The 26,143-nt window shown below is 31.0% G+C and overlaps 2 protein-coding genes and 1 pseudogene across 8 annotated transcripts; all 3 read left to right on the plus strand.

Annotated features, from left to right (window-relative positions):
• Positions 1-378: 378 nt before the first annotated feature.
• On the plus strand, positions 379-6,723 carry LOC133669022 (serine carboxypeptidase-like 12). The gene is made up of 14 exons (XM_062089038.1): positions 379-505; positions 629-774; positions 908-984; positions 1,085-1,207; positions 1,290-1,417; positions 2,097-2,208; positions 2,284-2,370; positions 2,463-2,505; positions 3,162-3,356; positions 5,879-5,943; positions 6,031-6,149; positions 6,249-6,362; positions 6,506-6,551; positions 6,640-6,723. Exons 1-14 carry the CDS (start codon positions 381-383, stop codon positions 6,721-6,723), a joined length of 1,464 nt encoding a protein of 487 aa, XP_061945022.1. The 5' UTR covers positions 379-380.
• An 11,295-nt stretch (positions 6,724-18,018) lies between these two features.
• On the plus strand, positions 18,019-21,287 carry LOC133670132 (E3 ubiquitin-protein ligase RSL1-like). 7 transcript variants are annotated; one of them, XM_062090610.1, is made up of 5 exons: positions 18,019-18,090; positions 18,957-19,132; positions 19,258-19,325; positions 19,529-20,261; positions 20,855-21,287. In XM_062090610.1, exons 4-5 carry the CDS (start codon positions 19,648-19,650, stop codon positions 21,021-21,023), a joined length of 783 nt encoding a protein of 260 aa, XP_061946594.1. In that variant the 5' UTR covers positions 18,019-18,090; positions 18,957-19,132; positions 19,258-19,325; positions 19,529-19,647; the 3' UTR covers positions 21,024-21,287. The 7 variants fall into 7 exon arrangements, with proteins under 7 accessions (XP_061946594.1, XP_061946598.1, XP_061946593.1 ...); XM_062090614.1 differs by having other exon boundaries at positions 19,602-20,261; XM_062090609.1 differs by lacking the exon at positions 19,258-19,325 and having other exon boundaries at positions 19,481-20,261.
• A 3,268-nt stretch (positions 21,288-24,555) lies between these two features.
• On the plus strand, positions 24,556-25,235 carry LOC133669023 (E3 ubiquitin-protein ligase RSL1-like; annotated as a pseudogene).
• Positions 25,236-26,143: the final 908 nt, after the last annotated feature.

The following is a 26,143-nucleotide window of genomic DNA, read 5'->3' on the forward strand; positions in this document are numbered from 1 at the left end:
AACAAAAAAAATTTGTTAATGAATAATTAAAATCTCGATATATTAAATTTTATTTTTAAAATTAAAAATTGATAAGTTAGGTTAAATATATATATATTATTGAAGTTGAAAGTTTTTGAGTTAAGTTAAATATATATATATATATATATATATATATATATATATATATATATATATATATATATATATTATTGAAGTTGAAAGTATTTAAGTTATCTCATTAGTTTTATATAAAATGTGAACGCAATCTTGAAAAAAAAAAAAGAAGATTCCAAATATATTAAAATATAAAAAGTCAACTAAATTTAAAATTACATGAATTAACTCTTAATTTAAATTTAGAAAACATCAAAATCAATACACACCGTACTTCAAAATCAATGGCCAAACAATGCCTTCCTTTTCTTTTGCTATTACAGGTTTGGTTACAACTTGCTGCCGCCCACACCATTGTTAAATTTCTTCCTGGGTTTAAGGGGCCCCTTCCTTTCCACCTTGAAACAGGGTGAGCTTTAGACCTTCACCTTTACTGGTTTACAGATTTGACTACTCTATACACATTCATAGACGACTCATGGATTTTGATCAAAATTACAATCATGCAATGATGGGTTTGTGGAGTTATCAGGTATGTTGGAGTGGATGAAGCGGAGGATGTGCAGCTCTTCTTCTACTTCATCAAGTCCCAGAGGAATTCTAAAGACGACCTTCTCTTGCTTTGGCTAACTGGTGGCCCCGGCTGCTCTGCCTTCTGTGGTCTTGTTTTCGAAATCGGTATGAGAAGCGCCAGCAGCTCATTAATTAATTACTTATACAGTACTGCACTTGGACGATCACTGTAACTATGTACATTGAGTTTATCCAGACCATTTAGATTTAATGAATTTCTGATGTTTTATATTCAAAGGTCCAATAAGTTTTGAGGTAAAGGAGTACAATGGGAGCTTACCTACATTGGTTTTGAATCCATACTCATGGACACAGGTGATATTGCCTTTTGTACCAGGCAGAAACTGCTAGATAAGAAGCTGCATTTTCTACCATATTATTCTTAAGCATGGCTGCGTCTGTGATTAAATTTCAGGTCTCCAGCATAATATTTTTAGATTTGCCTGTCCGCACTGGATTCTCCTATGCAAGAACCCCTCTTGCTCTTCAGAGAAGCGACTTCAAACAAGTTTCGCATGCTGAGCAATTTCTTCGAAAGGTAACTTTCTGGTCCGTTAAGCCGTTGAAAGGTAGAATCTGTGAATTTATTTTAGTTATTTTTTCTTGATTGCATTGTATAGTGGCTAATGGATCACCAAGAATTCCTCGCAAGTCCAATTTACATTGCTGGTGACAGGACCTGCTGTCATTTTATTTTCTTGTATCAACACGAAACGCCAAGAAACAGCTATGAGGCATTTAACTTATAATCGTGTTTCAAGTCATCAGTTTGAACAGATGTGAAGTCACATGACTTTTAATGGCTGCAGGGAACAATGATGGTATCGAACCACTACTAAATGTCAAGGTTCTAATTATATATTCCATTATTCTCTTTCTTTTTTATACAAAAAGATTATGCCATTGATCTGAATTTTTTATTTGTAAAATAAAGCTATTAAATGCTTGAGCACTTGATTCTTTATGTAGTTAAGATAAATAAAATAATCATGGTAAGAAAAGTTTTTGTTATATTAAGGAATTATTTTTATATTTGAAAACTTATGTTGCTATTTATTAAAAATTCTTATAAAATTAGAAAAATTCTAAAATTAAGCTATTGAATATGCTTATATTACAAGGGAAAAAATTATTTTTAAATAGAAAGACAATAATAACAAAATGGGTGTTGTTTTTTCTAATTTATATCTCAAGATCTTTTTGAGTTTTGATTGGCATGAAGTTTTAACCCATTTTAGAATAATATGTTTAAAAAATCTTTGTAAAATTTCATCTCAATCCAATAATTAAATTAATAATACTATTTAATAACATAAAACTAAATAATAAACACAATTAAACTAGAATCTGAATATTTTTTATTCAACCTATCAATTTGTGCTTGCATAGAAGATTTACTGATGGAAGTACGTGGTTAATTTGTACAGTTGCAGGGATACATATATACTTGGGAACCCTATTACTGATCCTACTTTTGATTTTAACTCAAGGATTCCATTTGCTCATGGAATGGGACTCATTTCTGATGAACTCCATGAGGTGATCCACTTGGTATTATAGAGCCTCGCTTACTAGCTTGAAATTATGTCTAACAAGTGTCACAAATTGTTTCAGTCACTGAAGAAAAGTTGTGCAGGAGAGTATCAAACGATAAAACCGAGCAATGCAGAGTGTTTGAAAAATGTAGGGGCTTTTGATAAGGTACTCATCCATAACTTATATCCTGCGAAATCCCCTTCATGTTTTTCCCCAGAACTCATTGCTAATGCAGGTAGAGCCATTCGCTTTCTCAGTGCATTTCAGATATTGAAGATTCACATATTTTGGAACGCAAGTGTCACGTCTGATAGAGACGTTGGGCAAAAGAAGATATCTCCGTGAGAACCCTCAAGAACTCGTCCATTTCAAACCTGATCTTCCTACCATCGGATGCCGTGTAATTCCCTTTCCCCTTCCTCTAATATGCAATATTCATACATACAAGAAAAGTAATTGTTAAGACAGGACAAAATAATCTTTAAAGCTCCACTTGTGTAACCAGTTTGTCACAAGTTCTCAATATTATGATATAGAATGTTGACAGAAGATCATCGAGGAAACTGTTGGCTCCAGTATCTAGATACCATATATTTTCCTGTTTCTCGACAAGTTCTTGTTGGACAAGAAATGCAGCTTCTTCTCTGTCATCCTTCTCTGAATATTCGGCACTATTTGCCCACGTGCATCCCACGCGCCCCGAGGTAGAGGACAACAAGCATTCACTCCTAGAGGAAGAGGAGGCGGTTACAATAACCGTGACAAGAGGAATATCCAATGTTATAGTTGCAATCAATTTGGGTAGCAACTCTTCAAAAGAAAGATAGAAGGAGCATCATCATCAACACCACCATCAACATCCTCATCAGAAGGACCAAGAAGGATGAGAAATCTTGAAGAGTTGTACGATACCACTCAGGTCATCGAAGATACAACTCTATTTTGTTTCTTTGCAGATAATGACCCACTTAGCTTCAACAAAGCTATCACAGAAGAGAAGATAGAAGCAATGAATGAAGAAATACATGCCATTGAGAAGAATGATACCTGGAAGCTGACTCATCCACCAGAAAACAAGAAAGCAATAGGTGTCAAAAGGGTCTACAAGACGAAAGCCAAATTAGTGGATAAAGGCTACAAGCAAAGAGAAGGCATTGAAAGGAGAAGTGTTCATGCTTGGCATGACATCCCTCGATTGAGTTTAAAGGGGAGATTTGTTGAATATTAAACTCAATCTAGATGGTCAAGGAAGGCAACCACCAGCTGCCACCGACCAGCCGCCACCGACCAGCCGCCTTCACACCACCGTCCACAGCTGCCTTCACACTTGGAAAGGTTGAATTATCTTGTTTTGAATTCGTGTATAAATAGCAAGCTGAGCTTATGCTATTATGTGTGGGAGAGTAGAGAGAATAGAGAGAAACACTAGAGAGAAAGAAAGGGTGTGTATTGTTAAGCTTGTTGTGTTTATTTTGTGTTTGTAAGCTTGTGTTCTTGAAATAAAACTTTGTGTTTTATCCCCTCTGAGTGTTTCAAAGCCACCACCAGTGGTTCCTCCCACCAACAATTGGTATCAGAGCCCCGTTCGTCAGAAAACAGAGGTATTTTTCAGAGATAGCCGAATTTTCAAAGTTGTCAAAAACAAGTTTTGATCATTCCACCGTGTAGAGCTCATCCATAAGAACTCACTGCCGCAAAAATCAGCTCAATTGGACACCGTGGTGATCCACACGCGCCTCCTGAAGTTCCGGTAACTGTAGCCCAGTCGCACCCACGCGCGCCAGAGGAAGAAGACGAGTGACGTCCACGCGCGCCATATTTGAGCCGTTTAAGCCGCGCCGCGCCAAGCCGAGCCAAGCCTCCAGCCGAGCCGAAGAATATTCCCGAGAATATTCCCTTGTCAAGCCGAGCCGCTAAGCCGAGCCGCTCTTAGCCGAAGCTGAGCCGATAGAATATTCCACAGAATATTCCCGGTTCAACCCAGCGAACTGCCTGACGCCCAGAATTGGTTTTTGGACCGGTTCACCTATTTTCTGACCCGATTTCTACAAAGTCAGACCGATTCCCGACTATTTCGACCATTCCGGATCGATCTACAGTGTCCGTTTTGCCAAATTCAACTCCCATAAGGAGATATAGTCATTAAAAGAGCAAAATGACTACAGAAAGTACACAAACATTCATCCCGAAGCTGACCAAAGACAACTATGATAGTTGGTGCATCAAATTAAAGGCATTCCTTGGTTCACAAGAGTGTTTGGAGATTGTACACTATGGTTATGATGAACCAGAGTCCAAAGAAGAAGAAGATGCTTTACAAGAGGCACAGAAGCAAGCCCTGAAAGTCAACAGAAAGAAGGACAACAAAGCAAAGACCATCATCTACCAAGGTCTTGATGAAGATATATTTGAGATCATAGCTTCCGCTGAAACATCACATGATATATGGGAGGCTCTCCAACAAAAATACAAAGGTGCCGATAGAATCAAGAAGATTCGTCTTCAATCTTTGCGAGGTGAATTTGAGTTATTGCAAATGAAGTCCTCAGAGTCTATTTCTGATTATCACACAAGAATTATGGTGATAGTCAATCAGATGAGGAGAAATGGAGAAGCCATCGTCGATTCTCGAATTACTGAGAAAATTTTGAGATCCCTAGATCCAAAATTTGATTTTGTTGTTGTCGCTATTGAAGAGTCCAAAGAAGTGGACAAGTTGACAGTTGATGAGCTTATGAGTTCTTTACAAGCTCATGAGCAGAAGATTGTAAAGCGAAATGGAGATAAGGCTATCGAGCATGCCTTACAAGCAAAGCTGTCTCTCAAGGACAGATATGAGCAAGGGGAGACTTCAACAAGTGGATATACCACTCAAGCAGGAAGTCAACAATCCAGAGGAGGATTCCAGAGATTCCAAGGAAGAGGTTCTTGGAATACAAGCTTTAGAGGAAGAGGTGGTAGAAACACCACCAGAGGAGGTAGAGGACAACAAGCATTCACTCCTAGAGGAAGAGGATGCGGTTACAATAACCGTGACAAGAGGAATATCCAATGTTATAGTTGCAATCAATTTGGGCACTATAGCACTGAATGCAGAAGGAAAGCTCCGTTGGAGATACGTGAGCAAGCCAACTATGCAGAGAAGGATGACAGAGAAGAAGCTGCATTTCTTGTCCAACAAGAACTTGCCGAGAAACAAGAAAATATATGGTATCTAGATACTGGAGCCAACAATTGGTATCAGAGCCCCGTTCGTCAGAAAACAGAAGTGTTGCTACCCAATTTTTCCAATTTTTGATCCATGTTTTGATAAATTTTCAGAAAAATCCAAAAATAGCGAAAAACATTGAAAATCTAAAAAAATACATTTTTAATACAATTGTTGGTGGGAGTGGGAGTGGGAGAGTAGAGAGAATAGAGAGAAACACTAGAAAGAAAGAGAGGGTGTGTATTGTTAAGCTTGTTGTAAGTTTATTTTGTGTTTGTAAGCTTGTGTTCTTGAAATAAAACTTTGTGTTTTATCCCTTCTGAATGTTTCAAAGCCACCACCAGTGGTTCCTCCCACCAACAGAAACAGACAATCAACATAATGTTCTTTTTTATGAATTTATGCAAGTTCGTTTCTGGTCCTTTCCTCATTTTGAAAATTGTCCTTGATGCCTACAGACTTAAGGACATGTTCTCGTTACATACTGGGCAAATGACGATAATGTCCGCAAAGCACTCCATGTGCGAGAGGTATGGGATTGAGATTTGAGGCTAGTAGTAAGAGTTTTAGCTAGCAAGAAATCAGTAAGAGAATAATGTAACCATGTCTTGATGCAGGGAAGTATAGAGGAGTGGAAACGATGCAATTATAAATTACCTTATACTTATGAAATTAAGAGCAGCATCAAGTATCATATAGACCTTGGGATAAAAGGTTACCGCAGATTAATCTACAGGTTGCTGCTGCTGTTTTTTACTATTATTATTATTCATACGACATGCTATGACACTATATAGTTTGGTTGACGTAGTCTGTCCTTGTATTGATTGAACAGTGGCGATCATGACATGGAAGCACCATTCTTGGGAACTCAAGCATGGATAAGATCTTTAAACTACTCTATTGTCGATGACTGGCAGCCATGGCACTATCAAGGTCAAGTTGCAGGGTATGTTCTTCAAATGAATATTCGTTTTGATCAATTTGCTGGCATTCTGTAACTCTTCTCTAGCTCTTAATCTGCCTGCTAAATGAGCCTATTAAATGAGAAAATAAGTTATTTGGATGTTTGACTTTAGCATGTGCGCGCAGATACACGAGGACTTACTCTAGTCAATTGACATTTGCGACTGTGAAGGTAAGGGATTTGTCAACTTTCCATTTCTACTGCCCAGAAAATTCTTATAGCAAATTTCTGTTTACTTCATTCTTTGGCAAATTTGTAGGGTGGAGGGCACACTGCTCCCGCGTACAGGCCTGCAGAATGTTTTGCCATGTTTAGAAGGTGGATAATTCAAGAACATTTGTAACTAGGCTGCGACCAAAAGCTCTGTCATGGGAAATGGTCACTGGCCATTGCATCTGCCAAGCTCCATTTCTATAGGAAGGGCCTTTTAGTTCTGCGACCATCAACGGAAATTGACAACAATTATTTTTTTTTATTAAAGTTTTTACTTTGTTCTAGGATGAATAATACAAGTGCTAGGATGAATACATAAATATCATGATACAAAAATTAAAAAAAAATATAGCCCTCAATACTAAATTAAGTATCTATCGCACCCTCCATAATAGAAATTTGGTTAATAATTTAATACTCATTGATAAAGGTGTATTAAGCATCAATTAGAGAGAATTTAGGCTAACATCCAATTATTGTGGCCTTCAATAACACAAATCTATGTGCCCAGAACACTGTGATCTTATCAACTAAATATGCTTTCATCATATTGGTAAGCTATACAAATACATTTGGAAACTAATTTATATGTACATTTGTTTTGCATTAATTAAATTATAAGAAAGCTAAGGCCCAGTAAAATGTCTACTCAAAAGTGGGGATTTGAAGCATACCATATGGAAAAGAACATTTAGATTCTGATAACATTAACTAAAGATCATGAAAGATTCTGATAGCATTAAACAAAAGTTCTATTGAGACCTTGTAATTGTAAGTTAGTCATTTTATTATGAAAAAAATTATAATAAAAAAGTTTTACCCTCAATAATCAACCCGGCCAATTGTTTTCGTTAAGAAGAACAAGATTATCATTTTACTATTCTAATCTACGATGTCAATGAATATGTATCCATAATAGTTTTACTATAGGAATTGCTCTATCTCTTTTAGTTTCCTTACAGTTCATAGGTGCACGCTCCACCGCATGTTGAACTAAATTTTTAAATACAAAAATCAAAATGTTAAGAGCATAAAATTTTATTTTATTACATTATACAACTTGGTTTAATGAGTTAATCTTGAAATTTATAATTTATTTACCTTACTCGAGTTTCCAACTAAATCACATGTAGCTAACTTAAATTAAATTGATTGATTTTATAGGTCTAAATGCAATTTTACTGACTAGTAAGAGCATAACTTAACTTTTAAAAAATACTTCAAAATGACAAACTTAAAGAAAAAATATAAAAAAAATTTCAAATAAAAAAAATAATATATATATATAAAGAATGAGGTCAGGCCAAACACCTACCCCATTAATTTTTTTTGTAAGATAATGAAGTGGATGACATGTCTTCCATCCCAATTCAATTTAAAAAACAAATAGACAACGCATCATTTAGAATCCCTAGATTTCAGCTACTATAGTGGCTGAAAAATCAGGTAGTTGGTTTTTTTCTTCTAAAAACCTATTTTCAATTCAAAACACCTAAAAATCACCCTAATAATCTTGTTAAACTAACCCTTAACCTCTAAAAGTGCAAAAAAAAAAAAAACTGCTTCAAAACCCAAAAACCAATTTCTTCTTGAGGTTAGATATGTTTTTTAGGCACTTTCAAGGTAAAAAAAAAAAACACCTAAGTCAAATTCTCCTCATTATGTGAAACTATTTGGAACAAAAATCTATTGTTTTGGTGGTCGGAATCATATAAACATCTTTCTATCTCTATAATGGAATTCGGCAATTCTCTGTCTCTTCTCTTACTCAATAAGGATTGAAAAATGATGAAAATAAAGTTTAGTATTGAAATTATTTTTTCTATAATAAGAGGGACCGGTCACCTAATAGTTAAAAAAAACGGAGGACTCAAATGTACTTTTGAAATAAAATTGAAAGGCACAATTTATTTTACCTGTATTTTTTACTTTGGTTATTTGACTTTCAATTCAATCCTCTCTTAAAAAAAAATGCAATTGGAATGGTAATTTAAGCTTAGAGGGCACAATCATGCAAAAAAAATAATTTAAGGATCAAATTGGGAATTTTGAAAAAAATTCACTACTCTCATCCACAACCATAATATGTGAGATGATGAATCATAATTATTAAACAATTGAAACGCTATACCATTTATCTCTTCTTATAATAATAAGTTTTAATGAGGTTATTGGTAAGGGAGATGTAATCATCACTATTATTATATAAAAGAAGTTTAATAAAGAAATACTTGGAGCACTTTTCCTTCTTATTTGTTAAGGTTATCGTCACAAGTGAAAGGTGCCATTCAACTACCAAACAATACTTAATCTAGAATCCTATATATGTAAACTTGCTCTAAAATCATGACCTACCAAACTCACATTTCAAGCTCTAACACAATTACAGCTTCTCTGAAATTTTCTCATCTCTTTTTCAGACCATTGTTTCCAATTTTCTTTCTTTACATGGACTCCATAGTTATTTCTCTTCTCCTTTGCGTGTTTAACATGACAAGCTGTTTTTGGTGGCGTGGACAAGCTTTTTTGTTTTCCATTATGCTTCAAGACTTAAGAGGCTAATTGGTCAGCAGCATCTCCAAACATTTGTCAAACCTAACTTAATTTTGACCTACTTTTTTTTTTAATCCCTAACCACTTTCATTATGGTTATAAGGGTTGTTTTGATGAGTTAAAACATACCTAATATGGTAGAAATGAATGCTTCTTTTGATATAATATAGTTTAAGAGATCAAAATTAGAAAAAAAAAAGATATAGTTAAATTGGGTTTTGGATCTTTAACTAATTAGCCTTGCAATATATGCTGTATCGTTTGTTTTTACATTTAGAATTGTGTTTGAATGCATTTTAAAAGTACGATGACTTGAGAAAAAAATATCAATTTGATGTTTTTTAGTGCTTTTTAATAGTAAAAAAAAAAACTTGAAAAAATTATTTTAATGTATTTTCAAATAAGAAAAACTTTTAAAAAACACATTGCACTAAATTACCAAACATATTCATAACCCAAAATCTTAATTTAGAAATGTAAATGAAGAAAGAAAATATTAATTTCACATTAAAAAAAACCCATGTTTTAATTTGTGTTTTATTTTAAATTTTATCTGCTCGTGTGGGTGAAAGTTCCACACTAAAACATTATTTATATTCCTTGAAGACAACATCCTAGTGTCACATAGAAGTGTAGTAAAAGTAATATATATAAAAAATAAATAAATTTCCTCTTCATTTTCCATGAGCTGTGGACAAACGGGAGTAGGGACATCTATTGACTTGAGGAAATTTCTCTGCTCCTTCTTCCCCCCTATCCTGTCTTCTGTAATTTACAACACATTTTCCATGTCCTTCTTCACAATTCACCCTTTACTTTCCTTGACAATTTGGAGTAGTCGATAGCTGTAGAATTTTAGGTGAGCCGTCGCTTTTACGTGTCTTAAATCATGGAATTTGACAATTTGGAATTTTCAAAAAAATTTAAAAAATATTTTAATATATTTTTAAATAAAAAAAATTTTAAAAAAATATCTTAAATCATAATACCAAACACGTAACAATAAAATATGTCAGCCAGCAGCACGTTATTTTCTTGATTACTTTTTTAATGGTTCAAATTTGAATTATTTATTATTGTTATTATTGTTATTAAATTAAAACCAAGTTTAATGGGTAAATATATCTCCTAACATACGTTTATAAACATCAAATTACCCCCATTATTTATAATATGAATTGCGGGTGATAATTCTAAGAGGATAGTCTTCCTGTCATTAATTAAGATTTGCCTTCTCCTTTTCTTTTTCAAGTTTGAATATTAGAATTAGTATATGTAATAATTTATTTTATCAAGTAAATATGAAAACGTGTATTTAAGATTGTCTAAAAAGAATTTTATTTTTTAAATTTACTAGTAGTGGTACCCTCAAAATAACTTTCATATTGTCTCATTTGTTATTGTGATTTAATCATGTTTTAAAAATAATTTGATTTTTTTAGTTTTTAATTATTTTTTTAATGTTTTATTTATTGTTTTAATATGCTAATATTAAAAATAACAAATAATATTATTTTAATATATTTATAAATAAAAAACACACTTTAAAAAACTGCATTTAATACATTATCAAACAAACTCCAAACCTCCACGCTAGGCGAGCACCGAATCCTGTCTAGTCTTCCATCAACTCTAAAAGCCAAAAAATCTGTTAGACCATCAACAACCCGCATCTAGCACCACATAAAGGAGAAGGAAAAGCTCTTGAAAGATTAAAAAACAAAAAAGAGATAGCTTTTACACTTCCGGTAAGAAAAGAATTAACTTTAGATTAGGGAGCGAGTGACTTTTGGGTTTTATCCCAAAAAAATGTGGTTTTTTTTTCAATCTTTACTTAGTAAATTATTAGATGTTGTGCAAAGCATGACATATATTTATAGTTAAGAAACCAGCTTAGTCTAGTAAGTTGACCTGAACCTATGTGATATTGAGCCTTAGTTGAGTTTCAAATCACAAAACCCCGCTTGGTTTAGCAAGTTGACCTGGAACCTATATGACTCGAGTTTGCGATTGATCCAGTCAAACCCAAGCGACCCGCCAGGTTAACCCGGAATCCGGGCGACCCAACATAACCAAGATGAGACTCGATTTTTTTATGTTTTTTTAATAAATCTTAAATATATAAAATTAATTTATAAATATTTTGCCTCAATATCTTTTTTATAGGCTACATCTAAATAAATTGTTTCTTAACTTTTCAATATGGGATAACTATATATAACGTACATCTATATAAATTGTTTTTTAACTTTTTAACATGGGATAATTGTACTACCCTTCACATTTTTTTTTATAACCTACATCCACATAGATTATTATTTTTAATTTATTGATGTAAGATAAGTATACACTTTACTCTTTTTTTATATAGCCCTCATCCACATGAATTATTTCTTAGTTTTTTTTATGTGAAATAACTATATATAGCCTACATCCACATAGATTGTTTTTTAAGTTTTTGATGTGGGATATGTATACTATATTTCACATTTCTTTTTTATAATTTACTTTCACATGAATTGTTTTTTTAACTTTTTAATATGTGATAACTATACTACACTTTATCTTTTTTTTATAGCCTAATGCTTTGTTTCAAAACTTTTCCAAGAGGTATATTAAAACCTCAAACATAATTTTTTTTCTATTTTTTCTGGTTGACCCGAGTCAACCGTGTGACTCAAACTTGACTCTTTGGTCAGGCAAACCCCTAGACTGGTTTTAATAACTATGCATAAAATATACCATCTACAACTAGCATTTTCCTCTTTTCATCTTCATTAATAAAGATACATTTTCTTAGATAGTTTTATTTGTTTATGAATAAGAGTATCCATTAGAATAGAATTATACATGTGGAGTTTTTTTTTAATATTTTATCTAAATATTGCTCTCGAGATAGAAACAGAGTTCTACATTTTCTATCTTTAATAATTTGGATACTCAGTAAATATAATGCTTCACCTAAATCTTTTATCTCAAAATGGGATTTCAAAAAATATTTTAATTTATTAATAAATGCAACATTATTACCAACCATCAAAATATTGTCAACATATAAAGATAAAAATACTTCCAATATTCCAATAATAAACACAATGATCAAAGTTATTAGATATAAACCATATTTAATAATACCATTGTATAATACTATTGCCTTGAAGATTGCTTGAGACTATATAGAGATTTTGGAAGCTTGCATATCTTATTTTCTTTACCTTTGATTTTGTAACCTTCAGGTTGTTGTGTGGATATTTCTTCTTTCAATTCATCATTTAAAAATATTGTCTTAACATCCATCTAAAATAATTCTAAATCTAATACAACAATAATAGACATTAGAATTCTTATCAAAGTGAATTTTGCGACTAATGAATTATGTCTCTTCATAATATATACTAGGTTTTTGTGTAAAACCTTTAGCAATTAATATTACTTTATATTTATCAATTGACTCATCAAATTTATATTTCTTTTTTAGAATCCATTTACAACCTATGGCTTCTTTTCTTTTTTTGTCTTTTTTTTTTATCATTGGGTAAATATTTTTTTTATAGCTTCCTTTTATTTTATCAATGATGTTAATGCTTTGTGAATAGTTAGAGGATGTTCTATCTCTTCTCCATTCAAAAAAGTAAAGTGATCTTTTAACTTTGAAAAAACTACTTTTTTTCTTTGAATTCTACAAAGTGTATCATAAGGATTTTCAAGTTGTCGAGCCAAAATATGTATATTAGTATCTACTTCATTTTTATTATTTATTGATTTATAATATTTAGTAATCTCAAATAATTCTATTAATTTATTTGGATTCCTGGTATCAAATTGTTATTCTAAAAATCTAGTATCTCTACTTTCAATCGTAATAGTATAACCATCATTATGATGTATTACAAATTTATATCCTTTTGAATTTTCATAATATCCAATAAAATTGCCATTAATGATTTTACTATCTAATTTATTTCTTTTATGTGATGAGATGAACATATGAGCAAAAGATCCCCAAACTCTTAAATTGTTTAAGTTTGGTTTTCTTCTTGTTTATAGTTCATATGCAGTAATATTATGAGTTTTAGTGGGAATTAAATTTAATAACATTGACCAATAGTTATAGCTTCACCTAAAGAATGTGAACAACATAGCATATATTTTACCATATCAAGTAAAGTTCTATTGCATCTTCCAGCAACACTGTTTTGTTGTATATAAAGCATAGAAAGTTGATGAGCAATACCATGTTGTTTCAAAAAATTGCCAAATAAATCAGACATGTGTTCTCCAACATGATTAGATCTAAGAACTTTTATACTCCTTCCTAATTGATTTTCAACTTTATTTCTTAAACTTAAAATTTTTCAAAAACTTCAAATTTTTTATGCGTTACATATATTAATAAAGTGAACAATTGTTAAAGGTTCATTAGATCTTAGCAGTCATTTATAAAGGTGACAAACTAATCAAAACACTTATAAGTTTTATCATTCAATGGACCATATATATCAAAGTGAACAATTATTAAAGGTTCATTAGATCTTAATCCTTTAAGAAAAGATCACCTTGTCATTTTATTAGAAGTACATGGTTCACAAACATTAAATTATACATTGATGTTAGGAATTAAACCCATATTAATTATTCTTGTCATTTTGTCTTTATTAATATGTCTTAACCGTAAATGCCATATATAAAAATCATCAACTTATGAACAATCATCATAAACAAAATTAATATAAGCAAAAAAACAATTTAATACATTTTCATTATTAGAAGTAAAAATACTAAGTTGATAAAGTTTATCAATCTTAGCTTCCCTCCATTAAATTATATCATCATTTGCCATAAAATAGTAGGAAACAACACGTATTATATCCTTGGAACCTCCATTATTGAATTTGCTATCACTTTTCTTTTTAGGACAATTAAATTGGTAATGACCAAATTTTCCAGAATTAAGATATTTGCCTTTATCTTTTTTATTCTTGTCTAGAAACTTGAAATTCTTTCCATTTTTTTTTGAAAATTTTTTCTTTCCATTTTTCAAAGACTCAAATTTTGGTGGTACATTACTAGATGCAATGGTCATAAAAGATGCATTTGAATTTCTTTTAGTCCTTCTTTCAACTTCTACACCTAGTAATGTTGGTAAAGTTTTCATTGTAATTGGATGACTTGTGTAATTAAGTGATATGATAACTTATTCTTATGAACTAAACAAATTATACAATATCATTGAAACTTGTATCATATCAGGAATAAGATCTCATAAGGCAACTAACTCTTTAGCAATGATAGCTAATCTATTCACATGTTCAATAACATTACCACTTTTTTTCATTTTGGTACCATTAAATTTTTTATTAAAATTTAAATATATGCCTCAAAAACACTACCATATGCATCAGTGATGGAACTCAAGCAAAATTTCTTTGTTAGATTCCATGGAAGTAAGCATGATTTCTTTAGTAGTCCTATTATCATCCATATATTTTTCATAAGACCTTCTAATAAAAGAGATAGCATTTTTAGGTGGTGGAAGTAGAATATCAACATTAATTATATAATTAACTTTGTCTTGAAAAACAATGACGAAACCGACGCTTATGAATAGGAAAATTAGTACCATTCAATTTTTCAGTTTTACATAATTATCGACTAACAACCTTATTAGTCATAATTGAGACAACTAAAAAATTATGTTAGAAAAATAATCAATAATAAAGGACCTTGATGTAATTATTTATACCTTACTTCAACAATATGTTGTTGATTTATGACACAAACTAATCTTGATGCTTATTTGTCTTGGAAAATATTGAAATGATGACCATAATGATAGCCTAAAAGGGAAGAGAAATGTACCAAGTTATATTTAAGGAGACAAATTAAAACTTATAAGGACCAATAGATGTTTTGATACCAATGATAGATTTTATAGGTCCGATAAAAAAACAAAGTTAATTTTAACCAAAAAAAAACTTGTTCTAGATCAGTAGGTGAGCGACTTTGGGTTTTATCCAAAGAAAAGAAATTTTGGGTGGTATTCTTATCTTTACTTGATAGCTTTTAATTTATGTTTATATAAGAGTTTGTTACCCCATTATAAAAAGATTATCCGGAGAAATAATGTTATTTTTAACATTAATGCTCTTAAAAATTAGCTATCTTATCTCTGATAAAGTTCTCATTTACACAAAGTTCTAATTTAAGTGCAATCACTTAAAAAACTAGTTTGACAAAGTCAAACTTAACATGTCAACTTGACCAAGACTATTAATACAGAGATATATGAAAGGGGTTATTTAACTACCCCTTTCATATATTTTAGTAGGCTATTTGACCACTTTGTTCAATAAAAATTAAACTTTCAACCTGGTGAGTTAGAAATTTTTTTTTTTACCATTCCACCTATAACCTTTGAAATAAAAAAAAACTTAATTAGTTTCAATGGATGAATAAGTTGATTTAAAAATATTTTCACTATGGAAAAAATTATAGCTATAGCAAAATTATCAAATGAAATTAACTTTTGTGAATTGTTTATGGCTTATCTCCAAACCATTCATCGTGTCATTTTCATGGCATAGTAGTTGGAAATATTTTTGTTAAGTAGGAATTTGAAGCCAAGTTATTATGTTACTTGATCACTTGAATTGAAGAGTTTTTTTTAATTAACAAATGAGTGATAATTTTGGACTAATATACTTTGGCTAAAACTAAATTCAAATTTTTGATTTAGTTAGATCAAAACTAAAATATATATTTATGTCCTAACCCTAGTATTAATTAGGATCAACAAAACAAAGAGCATTTTATATGCATCGATTTCGTGAATTAGAGTTTCTTTTAGATAAACGCAAATAGTATGAGTCATGTTAGAGAAATAGTTTAAGATAAAAACAAATAAAAAATTGGCTTAGAGGCGTGAAAACATTGTATTTAAAGTGTTTATTTGTTCCACACAAAGACAACACCTTCAAGATACAACTAAGCCTTTAAAATCTCTAAAAGAATGAGAAAATAAGACAAATGAAAGATAATACGTTTTTTTATGTGTTTTCTATGTAGTAACAAGTTTTATTAGACTTGAAAACATTATAATGAAATATTATGTCTTTTAATATTATAACTGTTAATGAAACAATTATATTTTAAATTAAACTAAATAGTTGTTATTCAGTTTTATCCCAACAGTTATAAATGTTAAAATTAATTAAAGAAATTAATTCAAAAACAAATTAATAAATTCTAAGTTACAAGTGCCATCTTTTGATATTATAAATATCCATATAATAACATTAGAAAGCGTGCTAGGAGAGCTCATCCACCATTGTTTTTACTTAATTTACTACACAATAAAAACTCATACTTATAAACACTTAAGATGGATTGTTTCTTTTTAATGTGGGATATATATTTTTTTTCTTTATTCATTTACAAACTACACCAACAAGTCATGATAAAACTCGAAAAATAGTCTATTTATATTGAAATTGTTGTTTTCTTATTGTCACTATGATAGCTTCGAGGGTTTGGTTGAGGTAATAAAAGCAGCTTTTGGTAAGGTGGCATAAAGCTTATTTGGTATTGTGATAGCGGTTGATTTTTAAAGTATTTTTTATTTGGAAATACATTAAAATAATATTTTTTTTATTTTTTAAAATTTATTTTTGATATCAACATATTAAAATAATCAAAAAACATAAAAAAAATAATTTTAAGCAAAACAAAATCAAGTTTTTGACAAATGCACGACCAACCACATTGCCAAACATATTCATATACCTTATCTAATCAACATTTTCTTGTTGATTTTCCATCCACATTTCAGTAAAAATGGTTAATACATTCTATTAAAAGTTTTAATGATTTTTCAAAAATGGTTAATACATTCTATCAAAAGTTTTATATAAATATATGAGTTTATTTATCAAAATTAGAAAAAATTAAATTTTGTAACCACTTTATACATGTATTTTTATTTATTTATGGATAATTGTATTGATTGAGCTTTACTACCTAGAAAATCTTATGGTGCTCATGAAATAATCATTAGATTTTATTTTAAAGAAATAAACACATATAAGAATTAAAAAAAATAATCTTATATGATGATATTCTTATTTATTTTTTGGTAGCTTGCGGGTTATAGATTTTATTTTTTATCTCCATTTTGTATTTATTTTTTTCTTTAAAATGGACTCCACTAATAACTAATATCATTATTTATTCTCTAAGAACCATCAAAGAATTTTTTTAGTGGTTAATAAATTTATACCTTTCTTAATTTCATAGGCTCATAATTTTTTTTATTAAATCTTTATGCTCTTAAAATTTATTGAAAATAAATTAATTTCAATGATGCGCAATCTAGTTCAATAACACCATTGTCTTCGAATAATAATAATAATAAATGCTTAGTTTTAAAGCCATGAGGAGGAAAACAAAATCTTTCTTCTCACTAATAAATAACTTATAAAAAAATTATGAATGACTTGAAGTTTTATTTTTCTTTTCTATTTATTTTATGTACTTTTCTTTTTAATTTCTTCTTAGAGTGATTTTTACTCTTAATTTCGTTTTTTTAATGAAAAAAATGGAGGAATTATTACATATTCAAGAAAACTTTTAAGTGAGGTAAGGAGCAGTGATCTTAAAGTACCTAATAATTTCTCTATTTTTATGTATTATGTGTGTACTGGAATATACACTGAAATAGAAACTGCAATCTAATATTGAGGGTAAAATTGATTCAATCAATTAGTAAAGGATCACATTGTAAACAAGTATAGAGATGAAGGGTATTTTTGTAGTTAACATTAATCATTATATCAAGCATCTCTCACACACTTTCATTTTGTAGCTTTCTGCCCCCCCCCCCCCCCCCATCTAATTGTCTTCATTTCTGTTTGGTTACCGGGGAAAGAAAAAAAACAGAAGTTTCTCTGTACGTTCAGTTCTTTTTCTTTTTCTTTTTTAAAATGTAAAGAGAGCCATGTTTCTTGGGATTTTGTTGGTTAAAGAGAAAGCAAAGCCAAATAAGTTTAATTTCGATATAATTTTTTATTACTTAGCTAGTTTTTTGCTTTGTTATAGAATTTCATTTTTTTTTATTTTCTGTAAGTGAAAGTGAATTTCGACGTCTATTACTGTCCATTTTTTGTTAATATTATGTTTTCTGAATTGGGTCTTTTTTTTCTTTTTAAATTATGGTAATTTTCTTCTGTATTTGCTGAATTGGGTACTTTTTTTCTGTCAAATTGAGACAAAAATCTCAACTTTTCAGTGTTTCTTTGCTTTTTTGTTTGTTTGCTTGGAAAATGAAACATTTTAGTGACCTATGAGTCTAAAAGACTAAAAGCTTTTGTTCAATTTAACTCTTTGGTTTATTTTACTTCGTGCTCTGTTTCTAGTTGGAAAGTGAAAGGAATTGCTTGTTGGAATCCTAGAAAAGAGAATTACTATATTAAGCAGTGCTTATAATTGCTAACAAGTGGAAGAAGATTGCCTTCGCTTTGTTTGTTCTGTTTAATTGCTTGAATTTCTAAAACTTTTCTGCCTGTTGATATAGCTTTAATTTCATTGTACTGTAAGTTCAACTCCTTTTGTTTTGTTTTTCTGCTTGATTGCTGAGAAAATGCTCCAAAGTGAAAGAAACTTGAATTTTGCGTGTCTTGAACATCATCGAAATCCCATTACCATTTGATAGGCCACACATTTACTATTGTTTTCAATTAGCAATCAAATTGCTGTCCAATCAAATTATATTTTACATGATTTAAACCTTTGCTGAATCAAATCTTATTGGCACAGGTTCTGCAGACAGACTGTAAATTTGGAAGACAATAAAACCCATTTTTGTAAGCATACAGAATGTATATCGATTGGGAAATTCCTTCCATGGATTACCAACCATTGTTAGATGAAGGACCGGGAGACTAACTGGGACTTCAAGACAATCTGACTTTTGGATTTACTAAAATATTGAGGTATTACACTTGAATATCTTGACAACTTTGTGCATACTTTTGCAATTGATTTTGTGATCAGTGGTCACAGATAGTTCCTTTTTCGTTTATTTTTTTCATATGCTTGGATTTGCTTTCTTTGATAGTGTTATCCCATTGACTGTGCTGGAAGTACTGAATTATATCAGTAGCAAATTGCAACACTTTTTTCAGGGTAAAGACAATCGTCTTTTCATTTGTGGTACTTGACATGGCTTAGTTGATTTGTTTTGTTTTTTGTCTTGCTTTATGCTACTTCAACTGCCTTATGATAATCAGGGAGCAAACCAAAGCATAGTTGATTTGTTTTCTTTTTTCTTTTGCTTGAAGTGAACTTGTTATTCGATTAGTCTCAAGTGTTATGAATCTTCATGTCAGCATTGAAGCTGAGAGAGCTTTTTATTGCCTTGGAGTAGAACTTCTGATTGAAAGTCGAAGTGTTGAAACCCAGGATACTACCCTAAGGTTCACAAGCAAAGCAAGAAGCCAGAAATATAATGGGAAACACAATGCAAAAATCCGAAGAAACAAAAGTAGAAGAACCAGGACTGGTGCGACAAGAAGAAGATTCAAACTTTACTTGTGAAATTTGCACCGAACCTATGCTAGCAATCAGGAAATTCAAGAATGGTAGCTTGTGTAAACATCCTTTCTGTTTGGACTGCATAGCCAAATATATTGAAGTAACAGTTGAGGAATCCACTGGCTGCATTGAATGCCCTGGGCTGAACTGCAAGCAACCTTTGGACCCTCTCTCATGCAGGCGAATCATCTCGAAGCCAATATTTGAGAAATGGTGTGATCATCTATGTGATTCTACGGTTTTAGGGTCTGAAAGTTGCTATTGCCCATACCGAGATTGCTCCGTGTTGGTTTTGAATGAGTGTATGGATAACCTGAAGAAGATAAAATGTCCTAACTGCAAGAAAAACTTCTGTTTTCTTTGCAAGATTCCGTGGCATGCAGGATACCGGTGCAATGAGAGCAGACATCTAAGAGATAGGAATGACATTCTGGTTGGTGAACTGATTGAAGAGAAAAGGTGGACTAGATGTTACAATTGTGGTCACTCGGTTGAGCGAGTTAGTGGTTGCAGGGATATAAAATGCAAGTATGCTCTCTCTCTCTCTCCCTCTCTCCCTCCCCCTCTCCATGTATATCTGTCTCTCCATCTGCATAATATTTGTGATTTGGGCGTTTGAATTCTCTTACTAACAAATTATACAGTGGCATGTGATTGTTATTGTTTGGATTATTCAACACCGTTTCCCATAACATATACATGAGAAAATAATATGAAGGAACATCCTATGATCATTTAAAGCTCATCAGAAGATGTAGTTATGATTGCTGAAAACAATTAATTTTTTTCAAAAATTTAAAAAACTAATGATTGTTAATTCGGTTAAACTGGATTAATGCTGTACGTTGGCTGGCTTAATTGAGAACTTGTATACTTGAATGTCAAAGTTCTATCCAGCCTTGCTCCCAGAAGGTTTCTTCCATTCAAAATGATTCTAAAGATTTGGAGCTATACACAAGGCAGATTGTATGCAATTGAAATCTTCCATTATTCAAAGTGTAGTTTACCCTGGTTAAGGGAACTGAAATATCTCACAAATGATAAATTAAAACCAGCAAAAATCACATATACTCAATTTGTGATTGGTGTATATTTCTGATTTCTTTTGATTATTAATGCAGATGTGGGGTTCAGTTTTGCCATCAATGTGGAGGGCCATTCCATTTCGGTCCTTGTAAGCACAAGTGCTGTGGAAATGTTCTTTGCAATATATTTATTTTTATGATGTTACTGGCTTTCTGCTACTTCGTATATTTTGAAGTACATTCAGTCCCATCAAGAAAAGGGTAGACTCACAGTTGCACTGACCATGTCAAGATAAATTTTCGAGCGTGATGTTTAAGAAATATGTTGTAACTTGTTTAAAAAAGTTTGTGAATGATGTTCTTCTAGTACACAAAAATAATATACTAGTTTGTTCAATGGTTAGGTTAGAACTTAACAGGGGTTAGTTTTGTTCTATCCTTGAACCTTTTTCTACTTGGCAGATGAACAACCTTGAAATTCTGGACATGTTCATCAGTTATTTTTACAGGGAAAGTTCTGATTTGTTGATCTGATTCGTAAAAATGTCAAATCATTCTGATTGATTATTTATACAGCAATATCATTCTGCTTTTTCTGGTTCAGCAAGCAATACAGTTGGAAACATTCCACAACTTAATTGCATTATGAGGGAGCACGAATGCCATTGCATTTCATATATTCAGTGCCAACTCCTAATTTGCAACTTATTTGAGAAGGCATAGCCTAAGTACAGCAGTGGAAGGGCCGTAGCCTAAATACAGCAGAAAGGCCAAAGAAAGCTGAAACAAGATTAGTAGCCAGGAAGGTATCAATCAGAGAAAAATGGAAATGTGATGAAAACGAAGTCAAAGAAAGCAAAGTAGTAGACCCAGAAAGAAATGGAGCCAGCCAGCTACCCATGGAGTCAGTAACCTGACCCAAAAAGCATTTTTTAGCATAAATTGCTTTCATAACCGATCTCAATTTCGAGGGGAATGAATTCGGATCGGTCAAGTTACTGACTCATTTGATGAGTCATGCATGAGTTTTTCAACAATAAAAATATAAAACGATAAAATTAGCTCAAACATCATTTTCTAAACCTTCACATAAAACAAGCTAGTCTTTCTAAAGACGTGGACTTGTAGAATCTTGGATGGAAAATTATAAGCTCTTTTCTTTTCACTAATTGTTGAGCGCAAATGAACCTTTTACCACTAGTTCATAAATAAATCTCTAGCTTTTCTGCATGATCTGATTTATAATAAGATCCACAACTAATTATTCATATCTATCAGATCTTTCATCTTGATCATATCATAGATCATGGAAGCAGAATTGTCAGGAACTGTTTCAAGATTTGACACTTACTAGAGAAAAGTCAGCCTTTTGCGACGCAGAAAATCATAAGATAACTTTGTGTGTCGACCAAGAGTCAAGTGATGAATGGCATTCCTTCACTTGAATTAGAGCTTTGTACAGGGAAGATAAATTATCACTATTACTGTTATTTGAATTAAATTAAGAATAAGTTTAAGATGTAAATATGATAGTGACATTGAATTTCTCGCCGTTGTCTAAATTATGAATCCTAGCTAATATATAATTCTAATAAATAGAACTCGTGGTTGATAAAATTTATTTTTTAAAGGAGTTATCTTTTAAATACATCAGATAAATATGGAGGTGTGTATTTAAGATTATTAAAAGTAATAATTAATTTTAATTTTCAAACAAGATAATATGACATTGACGATGTTCTTGACCCTTGAAAAAAAATATTGAGTATGATTGTGTTTAGAAATGTGATAGTGGTTTCGGTTCAAAATACTTTTTGTTTAGAAATACATAAAAATAATAATTTTTTTTAAAAAAATTATTTTTGATATCAGTATATCAAAACGATCTGAAAAAATAAAAAAAATAATTTTAAACAAAAAAAATATTTAAATTTTGATGGAATGCGGTTTGAATCATGTTTTCAAACAGATCTAAATTATTAAATGAAGTTAACTTTTGTGAATTGTATATTGCTTATATCCAATCCATTCATCATGTCATTGGTGTGGTATAGTAGTTAGGGAATTTGTTTTCTTAAGTTGGAATTTCAAGCCAAATTATTTGGTCACTTGAAATATTAAAGTTTTTTTTAATTAACAATTGATATTTTTAAACTAACTTATCATTGACTAAAATTAAATTCATGTTTCAATTTTTTTTTAGACTAACTTATAATTGACTAAAATTAAAATATATTGCATTTATAATTTTATTATAAAATATACTAAAAGAACTAAGTAAATCACTCAAGTAATTCAGAGTATCATAATGTTTTTTTAATTTTCTTCCTTAAATTGTTTTCTAATTGCAGCATTTTATAAAAATAATTTATGGTACTTAGAGAGAGTAACTGTTAATATTTTATTAGTTATTTCATATGTTTACCTTGAAGAAAAAGACATATACAATGAGGAGAGAAAAAATAAACCTATTGTGCCCACCAAAAATAATAAAATTATCTCCACCTTCAACTTCTCTGTACCACTTGTTTTTATTTTTTCTTTAAAGTTAATCCAGAGAGTAACTAATATGATGTTACTAATTATTTTTTGAGTACCATAAAATTTCTCCCATCTATGAACAACTTAGTGACCAATTTCTAAAAAATTGTCAAGGAAATTTTTTTTAATAAAAGAGGACCAAAGTGTAAAATAAGGAGAAATCTCATTGTCAATCTCAAATTCACATGAAAAAAAACTTTTTAGTCCACCTATTTTTTTTATTTTCCTTTTTTTTAATCCCTATAGTTTTTGAAATTTTAATTTTGATTTAAAAACTTATTTTTATTATTTTTCAATCCCTCGATGCAAGAGACATGAAAGTAATATAATTACAGTGAAAATCATTGGTTGGCTATATTTTGACAAAAAAAAAAAGAAGGGTTGATCTTGGTGTCAACAGACTCCATTCAACGAGAGGATTCCATTGAGATGTGTTTGAACCTTCATTTTTTTAAAAAAAGTGGATCAGGGTTAAGAGATAAATTAATTGTTTTGATTTTGTGTTTTTGATCATTTTTTGGGTTGTTAAATTGGTTTATTTTATCTTTTAAGATTATCTATTATGTGTTTTTAGGTGAAAATAAGTTGAAATTGAAGTTTTTGGTAAAAAAACAGTCCATCTAATTTTTTGACCACCACAATAGTGGTTGTATTCTAAGCAAGCAGATGACGTGTCGTTTGCCTTTCTTTTTTCTTTCTTTTTTTAAAAAAAATAGAGGCGTACAACACATCATTTTTTTTATTTTTTTTAATAAAACATAAAGACAAATGACATGTTATCCGCCTCTTATATAGAAAAGGAAAGAAAAGATCCATAGGCTTGACCTTATAGGCCCGCATGTGGGACCTTCTCTGTTAATGGGTCATGTGCTAGGCCACCCAGGCCCAAACACTAGGCCCTTTTATAGTTTTGATTTTTTTAAAATATATATTAATTAAGTATATGCGTTAGGATACATGACTTATTTGATTTTAATTGAGATTATTTTAAAAAAATTAATTAAAAAAAATTTTATGATGTTTTTTAATAAAATATCATTTAACTTTCACTAGTTTACTAGTAAATTTGCTACATTCTTTTTAGGGTAAAGATGATCTTCTTTTCATTAGTGGTACTTGACAAGGCGTTGCCTTTATGCCACTTCAACTGCCTTGATAATCATGGAATAAAACAAATAGCATAGTTGATTTGTTTTCTTTTGTTTGTTTTTTTGGTTGAAGTAAACTTGTTATCTGATTAATTAGTCTCAAGTGTTATGAATCTTCATATCAGCATTGAAGCTGAAAGAGTTTTGTATTGCCCAGGTGGGAATTTCTGAAGCAAAAGGCAGAAAATATAATGAGAAACACTACGCAAAAATCCTAAGTAGAAGTAGTAGAACCGCTGCTAAAAGAAGAAGATTCAAACTTTACTTGTGAAATTTTCATCGAACCGGTGCCATCAATCAGGAATTTCAAGAATGGCAATTTGTGTAAACATCCTTTCTGCCTGGAGACTGCATCGCCAAATATATTGAAGTAACAGTCCAGGAAACCACTGGCAGCATCCAATGCCCTGGACTGAGCTGCAAACAACCTTTGGACCCTCTCTCATGCAGGCTTATCATCTCGAAACCAATATTTGAGAAATGGTGCGATCGTCTATGTCATTCCCACGGCTTTAGGGTCTGAAAGTTGCTACTGCCCATACCGAGATTGCTCCGAGTTGGTTTTGAACGAGTGTAGGGATAAGCTGAAGAAAATTAAATGTCCTAACTGCAAGAAAAACTTCTGTTTCCTATGCAAAACTCCATGGCATGCAGGATACGGGTGCAATGAGAGCAGACATCTAAGAGATAGTAATGACATTCTGGTTGGTGAACTGATTGAAGAGAAAAAGTGGACTAGACGTTATAACTGTGGTCACTCCGTTGAGCGACTTGGTAGCAACTACTAGAAAATTTACGAATACAAATGGAAATATCGATGGATTTTTTCTATTTGTATTTTGAGGTGATCTTTACCAATCAAATTTTTTCCATCACTAACTCCGTTAGTATTTATCAACAAAAATATATTGTTGGTATATACCAAGAAAATCCCAATCAGAATAGAAGAAATTAAAAAAAACCAAACAGTTCGATGACGTGTAAGTTTTTACAGATGCTGTTACCGATGGAAACAGTTGGATTCAAACAGGAAAGCTGTATAGTGACATGTTATTTGGATTCAAGCACCGATGGAATAACTTCAAATGCCACTACCAATCACCGACAGGGAAGTTTTACAGTGACAGTATATTGTAGTAGGTAAATATTTTTTTTTTGCACTTATTGTTTGTCTGTAAAACCATCAGGGTTTATCTTTTTTTACCGATGAACATTTCGGTAGAAAATAAATTACCGACGAGCGGTTTTTCGATGGACGATTTCATTCTGTGAATCAATCAGTAAAATATATATTGACAAAATAATAAAGTAAATACCGATAAAATATTCCATCAATAAAACTGTTAAATGTAGTATTAAGCTGTCATGCTATAGATTGCAAGTAAGCTCTTTCTCCATTTGGATTTTTCTTTCTTTTACAAACAAATTATATAGTGACACAGGAGATTGTTGTAGTTTTGCATTATGCAACACAGTTTCTTACGAGAAAATAATATAATGGATTGAAAATGAAATCAAAATGTTGGGTTGAAGGTTTCTTCTCTTCAAAATGAATTTTATTTCTATAATATTTCACTTGTTTTCAAATTATAATTAATACTACAATATGTGCTTACAACAAATCTTGCATTACACTCTATATTTTTGTTGACCTTATATTTTTTCTATTTAAATTTAATTTTTATTACTTCGTATT

Source organism: Populus nigra, chromosome 12 (genome assembly GCF_951802175.1).
Source record: "Populus nigra chromosome 12, ddPopNigr1.1, whole genome shotgun sequence".
NCBI lineage: Eukaryota > Viridiplantae > Streptophyta > Magnoliopsida > Malpighiales > Salicaceae > Populus > Populus nigra.